Here is a 14,582-nt window from a genome sequence, read left to right as displayed (position 1 = left end):
AGGGCTTTTAAAGAATAAAAGAATCCACGCAAGTGCTTAGCACAGAACTGCTGCCATTCTTATTTTCCAGCCCTGCGTCACAACAAGGAGGCACCTCCCCTGCTCCAGCACAAGTCCCTTTCTTCCTTGGTCATTCCTACAACACCCACTTTTCTGCTGCTTGGTTATAACTTCTCTCGTGCTCTCACACTGCCAGGCAGGGACGACTACTTACTACCTGTGTAACTCACAGGAGGAAAACCACCTAGTAAACGCTTTTTATTTGTTCTCAGAGTTTTCAGTGTGTTAGTCCAAGGTACAGATTCATGACTGTGCTCAGGTTTTTACTTCTTCATGTTTCATGAAACTCTTCCCGACGCCGATTCATTTCGTTTCAGCCACAGAACAGCCCAGTTCGCTGCACAGTTCACGGGGCTTCGGGCTGGGCCCTGTGGAGGACTCCTGGTTCGCTCCCGCCCCAGAGCAGCAGCAGCAGGACCTCCGACTGCACAGTAAACTCCAGGAGGAGGCCAACTACCATCTGTACGGCAGCCGCATGGACGGGCACACCGGAGGGCAGCCCGGGCGCAACGTGGCTGACAGTAGACAGGAAGAGAGGAGACGGAGGGTCTCCCATGACCCTTTTGCACAGCAGAGACCTTATGAGAATGCTCAGAACCCAGGGCTAAAAGGCCTTGCTTACTCCGGTGCAGCCAGTCATGGTAATGCGGTACAGCAACCAACAGGGCTAACCAGCCAACCCCAGTTACTCTCCTGGAGAAATGGATTGTGTACCCCACTCGGTTTTGGAGTAAGTCCAGTGGACCTGAGAACCGCAGGTCCAGGAGTTTGGTATGGGCCAAATCCAGGCCACATGCCAAGCCTGTATAAAACGCCAGTGCCTGAGACCAACCTACTGGGAAACACACCCACCATTCCATTCAGCTCCTTGCCATCAAGAGGTAAACAGGCCTTTCAGTCACACTGTTCTATTTTTTAACTTTTCCTGAAAATAAAGCAGCCATTAGCTCTGTTGTAGACTATAAGCGAACAAAGGACAAGCTGTTTGGGGTCTTCAGCCACCAGACACACCTTGCCTTCTCGGAATAAGTCTCCATCAGACCACCTGGCCTAGGCTCTTGGTTTGGGTAGAAGTCAGTGCAGCCGCCCGCAAGCGTCGGGCCACAGGTCCTTGCATCTAGCAGGCATCTTCCACTCTAACCCGAATCTCAGTAGCTCCACTGTGTCCAATCTCTGATGTAAGTGAAGGTATCTGCTTGTATTCTCTCGCTTGCTTGCTGTTTTCTGAAGGTAAGAAATAAATCTTGGATATTTCCATTTTTTATCTCATATAGGCCAAAGACTACCACTGGTGATGAAAGCCACGTTGTTGGGCACCCATCACCACCATCCAGCTCCAGAACTCTTTCTTCTTCCTAAACTGAAACTGTACCCATCAGACAGTAACTCCCCATTCTCCTTCCTCCCAGCCGCTGGCAATCAACCTTCTACTTTCTGTCTCTATGAATTTGACGACTCTAGGGACCTCATATAAGTGGAATCCTATGCTATTTGTCCTTTTGTGACTGGGTTATTCACTGAGCACAGTGTCCTCAAGGTCCACCCATGTTACAGCCTGTGTCAGAATTTCCTTCTTTTTTAAGGCTGAATAGTATTCCATTGTATGGATGGACCACATTTTGTTTATCCATTCATCCGCTGTTGGACACTTGGGTGCCTTCCACTTTTTGGCTATTATGAATAATGCTATGAACACGGGTGTATAAATATCTGATTGAGACCCTGCTTTCAGTTCTTTGGGGTATATACCCAGTAGAATTGCTGGATTGTATAGTAATTCTATTTTTAATTTTTTGAGGAACCACCATACTGGTTACCACAGTGGCTGTACCATTTTATATTTCCACCAGCAGTGCATAGGGGTCCCAATTGCTCCACAACTTTGCCAACACTTGTTATTTTCTGTACTTTTGATAGTTGCCATCCTAATGGATGTGAGATGATTCAGCCACCTTTTAAAGAAGAAAATTTCAAAGGGTAGCATAGGATAAATAATTTAACTTAAGCATTTGGAGTAAAGCCCTGCCCCTTTACCATGTAGTACTTTTTTCTTCTGCTTTCAGTCTAGATGTACTTACCTGTGTGTTTCTCTCTAATCAGATGAGTCTTTAAAATATAGCATATACAACAGTTCTGGCGTTCAGATTGGAAACAATAATTATATGGAGATTGGCGGAATGAGTTCAGTGGTACTGGACAGCACGCACATGAACTTGGAAAAAGACCCAGCTTCTAAGTACCAAGATATCTTCGGTAAGATGCCCTTGAAGGGCCCATCTATAGTAACCTTGAACTGTCTTACCTCTGATTATTCTCCGTGAAAGTGCCCTATCTTTCCTCTCTAAAATAGCTCTGTAATTTCCATGTAATTGCTTTGTAACTTATTTATGTTTACTGTGGAGATAATTAGAATATCTCATTCATGGATTTGCTGTGAAAGTTAAACAAGTCAGTATGAATAAAGAGCTTAGTACACTGCCTGGCACATAGTAAGACATACAAGTGTTAAACACAGCATCATCATCATCGCATCAGTATTAGTACCTAGACCTAGCAGCAGTAGCTCCCTCAGGTCCTCATCAAAAGGGATTCTGTAAAAGATAGAAGACTATGCCCTCAACTGCACATGCATAATAAAAATAAGAGGGCTTTCTCTTATGGGGTTCCACTATGCAGCCTCATAACATTAATCCCAAAACACAACCTGGGAAAAGCAGTCATGAGGCCAAAGCAATGTGATTTAAGAACGCAGCTTTCTAATTAACCCTAGGATGGGCAACTTTTTTTAATCAAGGGCCAGGTAGTAAATGTTCTAGGCTTCACTGGTCCTGAGGTCTCTGCGGCAGCCGCTCAGCTGACACTGTAGTACAGTAGCAGCCGCAGACAGTATGTACACGAATGGGCGTCGCTGTGTTCTAATAAAACTTTGTTTACAAAAACAAGCAGCGGGCTGGATTTGGCCCATGGGCCATAGTTTGACAATCCCTGGTCTAACCCATTTGAAGGCTAGTCTTTAAAATACTAGAGCGGAAGTTCCTAATTTTGGGGGTGACAAGGGTACCTTTGAGAATCTGATGAAACCCAGGGTCCCTCTCCTGGCGAAGCGTTGACAGAATTTTGGATGCCTGACGTCCCGTGGTGATGGCAGAAGCTGCGCTGTGGGGAGTTGGGGGAAAATGAGGTGTCTTCTTCCTCATATTCAGCTTACTGAGGGCAGACGACGATCAAGGAAGTGGGTTTGTTTGTGGTGTTTTGGTGGTTTTATACTTTTATTTTGCTTCATTTTATTATTTTTATGAAGGCCTGAGAGGAAGGAACAAGTAGAAAGAGAGAGGTTACGGCTGTAGGAGGAAAGAGGACAGCACTTGGGGTAGGGGAGGGATAAGTCCAAAAATACCTCATCCATTAAAAGACAAGGGAAGGCAGTGTAATCAAACCAGCTCACAGTCGGTGGTCTCAGTTTCCTTGATTAAGTAAGAGGAAAGCAAACTGTTGGGTGAAGGGTATCCTGAGTTGAATGACCTTAACTCTGGCCAGATGTAAGCGGAAAATGCCCAAAAGGAACAAAAATGGTGTCTTCCCCCTTTACATCAGGAGTGTGTGATATAAACAAGGGCTGTGGCTCAGGTTGTACAGAACAGCCTAGTAGCCAGAGGGGTGTTTTGCTCTCTAAGCCTCGGGCTGTGCCTCAGACCTGCACCTCCTGGGGGGGGGGGGGGGGGGAAGAGGTTCCTCCACATGGACTGGCAGACAGGTAAAGTATCAACCGATGAGCCCACAACTGTAGCAAGAAGAAGTTATCTTTGTCACCGTCTCCTGGTACTCTTCACTTTATACAGGTCTTTGAAGCTAGATGTTCAAATGGCCATAGCTTGATGTCTTCTTCTCTTTTCTATTTGGCAGATAATACCACTAGTCTGACTGATAGACACCTGGACCCAGTCAGAGAAAATCTGGGCAAGCACTGGAAAAACTTTGCCCGTAAGCTGGGCTTCTCTCAATCTCAGATTGATGAAATTGACCATGACTATGAGCGAGATGGACTGAAAGAAAAGGTTTACCAGATGCTCCAGAAGTGGCTGATGAGGGAAGGCAGCAAGGGGGCCACCGTGGGAAAGCTGGCCTGTGCGCTCTACCAGTGTTCCAGGGTAGACCTGCTGAACTGCTTGATACGCATGAGCCAGAACTAAGCCCACAGGGGCTCCTGCAGCATGAGGCCATCTCCTCACTCGGTGAGCGACCCACCGAAAGCCTGCTGCCTCAGAAGGTTCAGAATTCTTTCCTCACTGATGTGGGTCCTGTGCGTAAAAATCATTTCCTGCCTTTCATAGCTGCAGGATGGGAAAAGAAATCTACAGCAAACAACCCACTACACAGGAAGACCTATTCATGGCCAAGGTCCAATCAAAAAAGAAGCCTAATAGCATTTTGAAAGGGAGAGAGATTTAAGGAGATCATTTTCTTTCAGATTATTCCATAACCTTCAGTGATGCTGTTCATTCAGTTTCTTGAAATTTTGCTTGATCAGGAAAAAACAAAAAAATTCAGAGAATATAAACTAAATCAGCTTCCTAATTCTGCACTGTCTTCTCTACATAGGCTCCTGTTATAATCGAGGCACTGTAAAATGCTGCGTTCTCGTCAAATGGGATTTTTTTGTATCACAACCACAGTTCATTCCAAAATTACAGGGTCTGTTAACGTCAGGATCAAAATCTGTATCCGTCACTACAGGCTTCAGGAATTACATGCCGTCTTCACTCTGTAAATTAACGGAAGCGATTTTAAGGAGTACAAACAAGGCGGGAAAAATAGAGAACAAAAATAGCAGACTTTCCCCGGCTGTCGTTGCACAGAATTGCTACTAATTCTGACGAGTACCAAGGTTCTTCCCTAGCATTGACACTTCAGGTACTTTTCCAACCTCGTGCCCTGAAGAGGGAGCAGGCGTGCTGGGAGTACTGACCGCGTCACCGCGGCGACGACTGGAGCCTCAGGGCGGATCAGTGTTGAGCAGCTTCCTCAGTTTACCCCGGGGTGCTGTAGCAATAGCTTCATTTTTTCCTGTGAGCTGGGCTGTGCAAGGACCGGTTCCGCGTCTGCTGCTTGTGCCTGTAGCAGTCAGCCTCTCAAAGCCCACCTGAAACCAGGAAGGAGTGAAGGCACTCGAGGGCTAGGAGACTGACGTGACCAGGCCACCCAGCATCACTGCCCGCCCTCTGCCCGGCAGAGCAGGTGTGCCACTGTGCTCAGCCCTCCCGGGAGGGAGGCGCTCAGGGTGCGGTAAGGTCATCTGGCTGCCAGAACAGACCCCAGCGTTTGGTGGGTTCATAACGGTATTGTTGGCTCTGATTCTAAATCTCCTCCAGTCCCAGCAGATACACACACACACACACACACACACACACACACACACACACACACACACACACACACACACACACACACACACACACACACACCACTGAAGTGGTACTGTAAAGCAAAATTTCTCAGCCTTGGCACTACTGGCATCTTGGGCCAGATAGCTCTTTGTGTGGAGGGCTGTCCCGTGCATTGTAGGGCATTTGGAAGCAACGCTGGCCTCTCCCTGTGACATGCCAATAGTGCCCTTCTCCCCCTCCTCCCATCCCTAGTTGTGACAAATAGCAGTGTCTCTGGACACTGCCAGATGTTCCCTGGAGGGGCAAAACTGCCCTAGTTGAAGACAGCACTGCTATAAAGTAGTGAACCTGTTTTCCTACCCACACATATCCAGGCTCACTACTTCGTTGCCACACAGCACTGGATCACATAGCCCAAAAGGAAAGCTGGAGGGGCAAATAGTCCCAGGCTTGCTGGAGGGGGCTGGATGATTTCTTTTCTAAATGCATCGCTTGTACCTCTCTTCTAAATTCTCTAAATTCCAAAGAGGTTGCATGATCAATGTTCAGAGGCAAAAAGCAGAAGATATCTTTAATGGACTTTTTAAAATAAAATTTTGTACCTCAAATATAAGCCATGTGTTTGTATAAATGAAACAGTTTGAGATTCTCCACTGTGACTTTACCACATGGGTTGGCATTTCCTTTCCACCCCTGCTATTGGCAGGAGAGGGGAAGCTGGTGATGAAAGTGGAGCTTCTTGACATTGCATTTTGACTTTCACGATGAAAACCCACTGATCCGAGAGGCTGCGGCACTGCTGTCCTTCACACCTGGCTCAGAGGCCCTTCCTTCAGCCTCCACTCTCTAAACACTGGGCTGAAAAGGGCCAAATTTATATCTGAGGAGTTTCAATACAAGGCCCAAGCACCACGAAAACACTAGTCTTGGGCAGAAACCAATTAAATGAGACGACACAGACTACAACATGAGAAATAAGACTATCCATCTTGGCTCCGAAAAAGGTATTCAGACCCTAAGGTTGATACCGGTAAATAAGACTCCCTCCCAGATCACACATCCTGCTCAGGAAGAGTCTCCGCTTCATGCTATGGTCATGGTCTTTGTTTGGGTCCATGATATGAAGTTAGATTTTCAGCAACAAGAAAAGGAGTTATTTCTCACAAAACATTTTAAATAGTATTTTGATGTACATTTTAATGTGTGTGGTTTATTTTTTAAAGTTTTTCTAATTACGATAATCATGTAAATAAAAATAGGTCTTTATATGGTCAAGGTTTTAGAAGCATCTGATTACAAGGAAATCACTGAAGGATTAGTTCTATGGTATAATCCAGGTACAGGGTTCTGAAATCAAGCAGGCTTAAATTCCCCTCTGCTCCTCTGGCTGTGTACCTAGGGCCTGCTTCCTAACCTCTCTTAGCCTCAGTTTCCTCATCTATAAATAGGGCAGTAGTACATAAGGTTGATGTGAGGATTAAAATAAGATAATGCATCACAAGGTGCCTGGCACAAAAACAGTAGTTATTTTTTAAATTAATTTTTATTGGAGTATAGTTAATTTACAATGTTGTATTAGTTTCAGGTGTACAGCAAAGTGAATCAGTTATACATACACATACATCCACTCTTTTTAAGATTCTTTTCCCATAGGCCATTATAGAGTATTGAGTAGAGTTCCCTGTGCTATAGAGTAGGTCCTTATTAGTTATCTATTTTACATATAGTGGTGTATATATGTCCATCCCAATCTCCTGATTTATCCTTCCCCCCGTTTTCCCCCGGTAACCATAAGATTGTTTTCTACATCTGTGACTCTAAGAAACAGTAGTTATTTTTTAAACTGCACAATAGTGTTATACACAGAGCTACTTCTCAAGTGTGTACTTAAAAATTGTTACACCAATAGGCTAAACCCTCAGCACTACCATTTCTGCTGACCAGTAGGATAACTGGTGTTAAAATTGTACAATTACTTTTAACCCTGATCATCTCCGGCAAGAGATCCCAATCAATCCCAATCAGGAAAGCATAAGGAAATGTTGACCCCACCCAAGATTCTGAAAGTCAAACAACAGTAGCTGGAATATTACATATTTCTCTTTCTTTCTATGCAGGAAATTGATGTGACAGCTTTATGTTGAAAGAACATAAATATTTTAGCAAAATCCATATTTAAGCCAAACCTGCCTTTACTGCTCAAGAAACTCCAATGGGCCAGTGAGGACACTGCAGGTAACAGAACTTTCCATGGCTGTAGCACCTAGAAGCACTGTGCCTGCAGGACTATGACAGTGGCAGGGCCTCCGGGAGGAGAAGTAACGTGGCGTGCACGGAAGCGGCTGGAATCTCCGATTCAAGCCACGGCTAAGCAGCAGCCACGAACGTGCCAGGTATCTTCAGTTCAGGTAGGGCAGGAGAGTAGCCAGAATTAGAGGGTAGTTGTTTTTTTCCCTATTGAATCTTCGATTGCAGATAATGTTTATAACCTTTAAAGCTTGAATTGGTCTGAAGAAGAAGAAAAATTCAATAGTGGTGAAATACACATAAAATTTGCCATCTTCATCTTTACGTGTACAGCCTGTAGCCTGCTGGGATCCCGGGCCTGATCCTCTGCCCACCGAGGCCCCCTCCAGCCGCGCGGGTCGTGAGGCAGTGGGAGGGAGGGAAGGGGGAGCACAAGTAAAGGCCCGACCTCCGACCCGCACCCCTGGGGGCGGCTGGGGGAGGGGAGGAGTTCCTACGCCCAGCGGACCCACCCACGGTTAGGGGTCCAGCGGCTATGACGGGGGAGACCCTGGGGGAGACGGTGCGGGAGGGGCGTGGAGGAACGGGAGGGAACGCCGCCAGCGCTTTCCCTGTCCACTTACGCCCCGGGGAGCCTGTTGGGTTCCCCGGGCCTAATCCTCTGCCCTCCGAGCCTCCCTCCTGCCCCGCAGAGCCCAGGCCCCGCCCCTACAACCCCCGCCCAGGGCCCTACCTCTACACTCTGAGAACCCCTCCAACGCGCTGGGCCTAAACCCCACCCACACACCCTCACGCAGGGCCTTACCTCCAAACCCCGAACTCCGCCCTCCAGAGGCCCTCCCTTCCACCTGCTGCCTCTCCCCTTCTGCGCAGGTCCTGAGCAGAGGCCCCGCCCCACGCTTGAACGTCGCCCCGCCTAGGCCCCGCCCCACGCTCAAACGGCACCACCCCCACCCGCCTAGGTCCCGCCCCACCCTAAACCCCACCCCTGCCTAAGTTCCCCCCTCCCCCCCACCCCCGCCCCGCCTAAACTCCACCCCCATAGCCAAGGCTTTTTTTTCTTTTTTTTCCTCTTTTCGACTGGAGTTCGGTTTTACCTTGTTGATTCATTGTTGTTAATTCTTTTATATTTTTATTTTTCCTAATAAATCTTTTATTTTTCTAATTTTATTTTATTCTTTATACTTCACTATTCTCTCCTTTTGGCTTGTTCCCCGCCCCCCTTTTTTTTTCTTTTTTCTGTTGTGGTTTTATTTTACCTTGTTGTGGTTGTTTTCAATTATAGTTTTATTTTTCCTAATATATATATATTTTAATTTATTTTTATTTTTGGCTGCGTTGGGTCTTTGTTGCTGCACACAGGCTTTCTCTACTTGCGGCGAGTGGGGGCTACTCTTCGTTGCAGTGTGCAGGCCTCTCATTGCGGTGGTTCTCTTCTTGCGGAGCACGGGCTCTAGGCACGCAGGCTTCAGTAGTTGTGCCTTGCGGGCTCTAGAGAGCAGGCTCAGTAGTTGTGGCACATGGTCTCAGTAGTTGTGGCTCACGGGCTCTAGAGCGCAGGCTCAGTAGTTGTGGCACATGGGCTTAGTTGCTCCACAGCACGTGGGATCTTCCCAGACCACGGCTCGAACACACGTCCCCTGCACTGGCAGGCGGATTCTTAACCACTGCGCCACCAGGGAAGCCCCCCTAATATATTTTTTTATCTTTCTAATTTTATTTTGTTTTTTATTCTTTGATATTGTACTGCTCCTTTTTTCTTTCTTTCTTTCTTTTTTTTTTTTTTTTTACCGCACCACGAAGCTTGCAGGATCTTGGTTCCCAGGCTGGAGGTTGGGCCCAAGCTCCTGTGGTGGGAGGTCCAAGTCCAAACTGCTGGACTAGCAGAGAACCTCAGACCCCAGGGAATATTAATCAGAGTGAGGCCTGCCGGAGGTCCTCATCTCAGCACCAAGACCCGGCTCTATCCAACTGCCTGCAAACTCCAGTGCTGGACCTCTCAGGCCAAACAACCAGTAAGACTGGAATACAGCACCACCCATCAAAGAAATATGTTACAGACAAAGGAGCAAGGTAAAAACTTACAAGACCAAATAAATGAAGATGAAATAGGCAACCTACCTGAAAAAGAATTCAGAGTAATGATAGTAAAGATGATCCAAAATCTCAGAAACAGAATGGAGAAAATATAAGAAACATTTAACAAGGATCTAGAAGAACTAAAGAGAAAACAAACAGTAATGAACAACACAAAAACTGAAATTAAAAATACTCTAGAAGGAATCAATAGCAGAATAACTGAGGCAGAAGAACAGATAAGTGAGCTGGAAGATAAAATGGTAGAAATAACTGCCAGGGAGCAGAATAAAGAAAAAAGAATGAAAAGAATTGAGGGCAGTCTCAGAGACCTCTGGGACAACATTAAACGCACCAACATTCGAATTATAGGGGTCCCAGAAGAAGAGAAAAAGAAAGGGTCTGAGAAAATATTTGAAGAGATTATAGTCGAAAACGTCCCTAACATGGGAAAGGAAATAGTCAATCAAGTCCAGGAAGCACAGACAGTCCCATACCGGATAAACCCAAACAGAAACATGCCTAGACACATATTAATCAAACTATCAAAAATTAAATACAAAGAAAAAATATTAAAAGCAGCAAAGGAAAAGTAACAAATAACATACAAGGGAATCCCCATAAGGTTAACAGCTGATTTTTCAGCAGAAACTCTGCAAGCCAGAAGGGAGTGGCAGGACATATTTGAAGTGATGAAAGGGAAAAACCTACAACCAAGATTACTCTACTCAGCAAGGAACTCATTCAGATTTGATGGAGAAATTAAAACCTTTACAGGTAGGCAAAAGTTAAGAGAATTCAGCACCAACAAACCAGCTTTACAACAAATGCTAAAGGAACTTCTCTAGGCAGGAAACACAAGAGAAGGAGAATACTTACAATAACAAACCCAAAACAATTAAGAAAATGTTAATAGGAACATACCTATCGATAATTACCTTAAATGTAAATGGATTAAATGCTCCAACCAAAAGACATAGATTGGCTGAATGGATACAAAAACAAGACCTGCGTATATGCTGTCTACAAGAGACCCACTTCAGACCTAGGGACACATACAGACTGAAAGTGAGGGGATGGAAAAAGATATTCCATGCAAAAGTGGAAATCAAAAGAAAGCTGGAGTAGTAATTCTTATATCAGACAAAATAGACTTTAAAACAAAGACTATTACAAGAGACAAAGAAGGACACTACATAATGATCAAGGGATCAATCCAAGAAGATATAACAATTGTAAATATTTATGCACCCAACATAGGAGTACCTCAATACATAAGGCAAATGGTAACAGCCATAAAAGAGGAAATTGACACTAACACAATAATAGTAGGGGAGTTTAACACCCCACTTTCACCAACAGACAGATCATCCAGAAGGAAAATAATTAAGGAAACACAAGCTATAAATGATACATTAAACAAGATGGACTTAACTGATATTTATAGGACATTCCATCCAAAAACAGCAGATTACACTTGCTTCTCAAGTGCTCATGGAACATTCTCCAGGATAGACCATATCTTGGGACACAAATCAAGCCTTGGTAAATTTAAGAAAATTGAAATCGTATCAAGTATCTTTTCTAACCACAATGCTGTGAGACTAGATATCAATTACAGGAAAAAATCTGTAAAAAATACAAACACATGGAGGCTAAACAATATGCTACTAACTAACCAAGAGATCACTGAAGAAATCAGAGGAAATCAAAAAATGCCTAGAAACAAATGACAATGAAAACACGACAACCCAAAACCTATGGGATGCAGCAAAAGCAGTTCTAAGAGGGAAGTTTATAGCAATACAATCCTACCTCAAGAAACAAGAAACATCTCAAATAAACACCCTAACCTTAGACGTAAGGCAATTAGAGAAAGAAGAACACAAAAAACCCAAAGTTAGCAGAAGGAAAGAAATCATAAAAATCAGATCAGAAATAAATGAAAACGAAATGAAGGAAACAATAGCAAAGATCAATACAACTAAAAGCTGGTTCTTTGAGAAGAAAAACAAAATTGATAAACCATCAGCCAGACACATCAAGAAAAAAAGGGAGAAGACTCAAATCAACAGAATTAGAAATGAAAAAGGAGAAGTAACAACTGACACTGCAGAAGTACAGAGGAGTATAAGAGACTACTACAAGCAACTCTATGCCAATAAAATGGACAACCTGGGAGAAATGGAAAAATTCTTAGAAAAGCACAACCTTCCGAGACTGAACCAGGAAGAAACAGAAAATATAAACAGACCAATCACAAGCACTGAAATTGAAACTGTGATTAAAAACCTTCCAACAAACAAAAGCCCAGGACCAGATGGCTTCACAGGCGAATTCTACCAAACATTTAGAGAAGAGCCAACACATACCCTTCTCAAAGTCTTCCAAAATATAGCAGAGGGAGGAACACTCCCAAACTCATTCTACAAGGCCACCATCACCCTGATACCAAAACCAGACAAAGATGTCACAAAAAAAAGAAAATTACAGGCCAATATCTCTGATGAAAATGCAAAAATCCTCAACAAAATACTAGCAAGCAGAATCCAACAGCACATTAAAAGGATCATACACCATGATCAGGTGGGATTTATCCCAGGGATGCAAGGATTCTTCAGTATATGCAAATCAATGTGATACACCATATTAACAAACTGAAGGATAAAAACCATATGATCATCTCAATACATGCAGAAAAAACTTTTGACAAAATTCACTACCCATTTATGATAAAAACCCTGCAGCAAGCAGGCATAGAGGGAACTTTCCTCAACATAATAAAGGCCATATATGACAAACGCACAGCCAACATCGTTCTCAATGGTGAAAAACTGAAACCATTTCCTCTAAGATCAGGAACAAGACAAGGTTGCCCACTCTCACCACTATTACTTAACATAGTTTTGGAAGTTTTAGCCACAGCAATCAGAGAAGAAAAAGAAAAGGAATCCAAATCGGAAAAGAAAAAGTAAAACTTGTCACTCTTTGCAGATGACATGACACTATACATAGAGAATCCTAAAGATGCTACCAGAAAACTACTAGAGCTAATCAATGAATTTGTTAGAGTAGCAGAATACAAAATTAATGCACAGAAATCTCTTGCATTCCTATACACTAATGATGAAAAATCTGAAAGAGAAATTAAGGAAACACTCCCATTTACCATAGCAACAAAAAGAATAAAATACCTAGGAATAAACCTACCTAACGAGACAAAAGACCTGTATGCAGAAAACTATAAGACACTGATCAACGAAATTAAAGATGATACAAACAGATGGAGAGATATACCATGTTCTTGAATTGGAAGAATCAACATTGTGAAAATAACTATACTACCCAAAGCAATCTATAGATTCAATGCAATCCCTATCAAACTACCAATGGCATTCTTCACAGAACTAGAATAAAAAATCTCACAATTTGTATGGAAACACGAAAGACCCCAAATAGCGAAAGCAATCTTGAGAAAGAAAAACAGAGCTGGAGGAATCAGGCTCCCTGACTTCAGACTATACTACACAACTACAGTAATCAAGACAGTATGGCACTGGCACAAAAGCAGAAATATAGATCAATGGACCAGGATAGAAAGCTCAGAGATAAACCCATGCACATATGGTCACCTTATCTTTGATAAAAGAGGCAAGACTATACAAGGGAGAAAAGACAGCCTCTTCAATAAGTGGTGCTGGGAAAACTGGACAGCTACATGTAAAAGAATGAAATTAGAACACTCCCTAACACCATACACAAAAATAAACTCAAAATGGATTAATGACCTAAATGTAAGGCCAGACACTATAAAACTCTTAGAGGAAAACATAGGCAGAACAGTCTATGACATAAATCACAGCAAGATCCTTTTTGACCCACCCCCTAGAGAAATGGAAATAAAAGCAAAAATAAACAAGTGGGACCTAATGAAACTCAAAAGCTTTTGCATAGCAAAGGAAATCATAAAAAATATGAAAAGACAACCCTCAGAATGGGAGAAAATATTTGCAAATGAAGCAACTGACAAAGGATTAATCTCCAAAATATACAAGCAGCTCATGCAGCTCAGTATGATAAAAACAAACCACCCAATCCAAAAATGGGCAGAAGACCTAAATAGACATTTCTCCAAAGAAGATATACAGATTGCCAACAAACACATGAAAGGATGCTCAACATCACTAATCATTAGAGAAATGCAAATCAAAACTACAGTGAGGTATCACCTCACACCAGTCAGAATGGCCATCATCAAAAAATCTACAAACAATAAATGCTGGAGAGGGTGTGGAGAAAAGGGAACCCTCCTACACTGTTGGTGGGAATGTAAATTGGTACAACCACTATGGAGAACAGTATGGAGGTTCCTTATAAAACTAAAAATAGAACTACCATATGACCCAGCAATCCCACTACTGGGCACATATCCAGAGACAACCATAATTCAAAAATGAGTCATGTACCAAAGTGTTCCTTGCAGCTCTATTTACAATAGCCAGGACATGGAAACAACCTAAGTGTCCATTGCTAGATGAATGGATAAAGAAGATGTGGCACATACATACAGTGGAATATTACTCAGCCATAAAAAGAAACGAAATTTTGAGTTATTTGTAGTGAGGTGGATGGACCTAGAGTCTGTCATACAGAGTGAAGTAAGTCAGAAAGAGAAAAACAAATGCCGTATGCTAACGCATATACACGGAATCTAAAAAAAAAAAAAAAAGGTTCTGATGAACCTAAGGGCAGGACGGGAATAAAGACGCAGACGTAGAGAATGGACTTGAGGACATGAGGAGGGGGAAGGATACG

The 14,582-nt window shown here is 43.4% G+C and overlaps 1 protein-coding gene across 3 annotated transcripts in view; it reads left to right on the top strand.

Annotated features, from left to right (window-relative positions):
* Positions 1-6,057, top strand: part of RIPK1 (receptor interacting serine/threonine kinase 1) — a 37,651-nt gene extending 31,594 nt beyond the window's left edge. For all 3 annotated transcript variants that reach the window (XM_068557478.1, XM_068557480.1, XM_068557479.1), the window contains 3 exons: positions 378-941; positions 2,161-2,313; positions 3,964-6,057. In XM_068557478.1, the coding sequence (XP_068413579.1) occupies positions 378-941; positions 2,161-2,313; positions 3,964-4,250 (1,004 nt within the window). In that variant the 3' untranslated portion in view covers positions 4,251-6,057. The remainder of the gene's footprint in view (positions 1-377; positions 942-2,160; positions 2,314-3,963) is intronic.
* The last annotated feature ends 8,525 nt before the right edge of the window (positions 6,058-14,582 follow it).

This window comes from Eschrichtius robustus, chromosome 12 (genome assembly GCF_028021215.1).
Source record: "Eschrichtius robustus isolate mEscRob2 chromosome 12, mEscRob2.pri, whole genome shotgun sequence".
In the NCBI taxonomy this organism is placed as follows: domain Eukaryota; kingdom Metazoa; phylum Chordata; class Mammalia; order Artiodactyla; family Eschrichtiidae; genus Eschrichtius; species Eschrichtius robustus.
The sequence above is the reverse complement of the archived record's forward strand: the minus strand, read 5'-3'. Positions and strand labels throughout refer to the sequence as shown.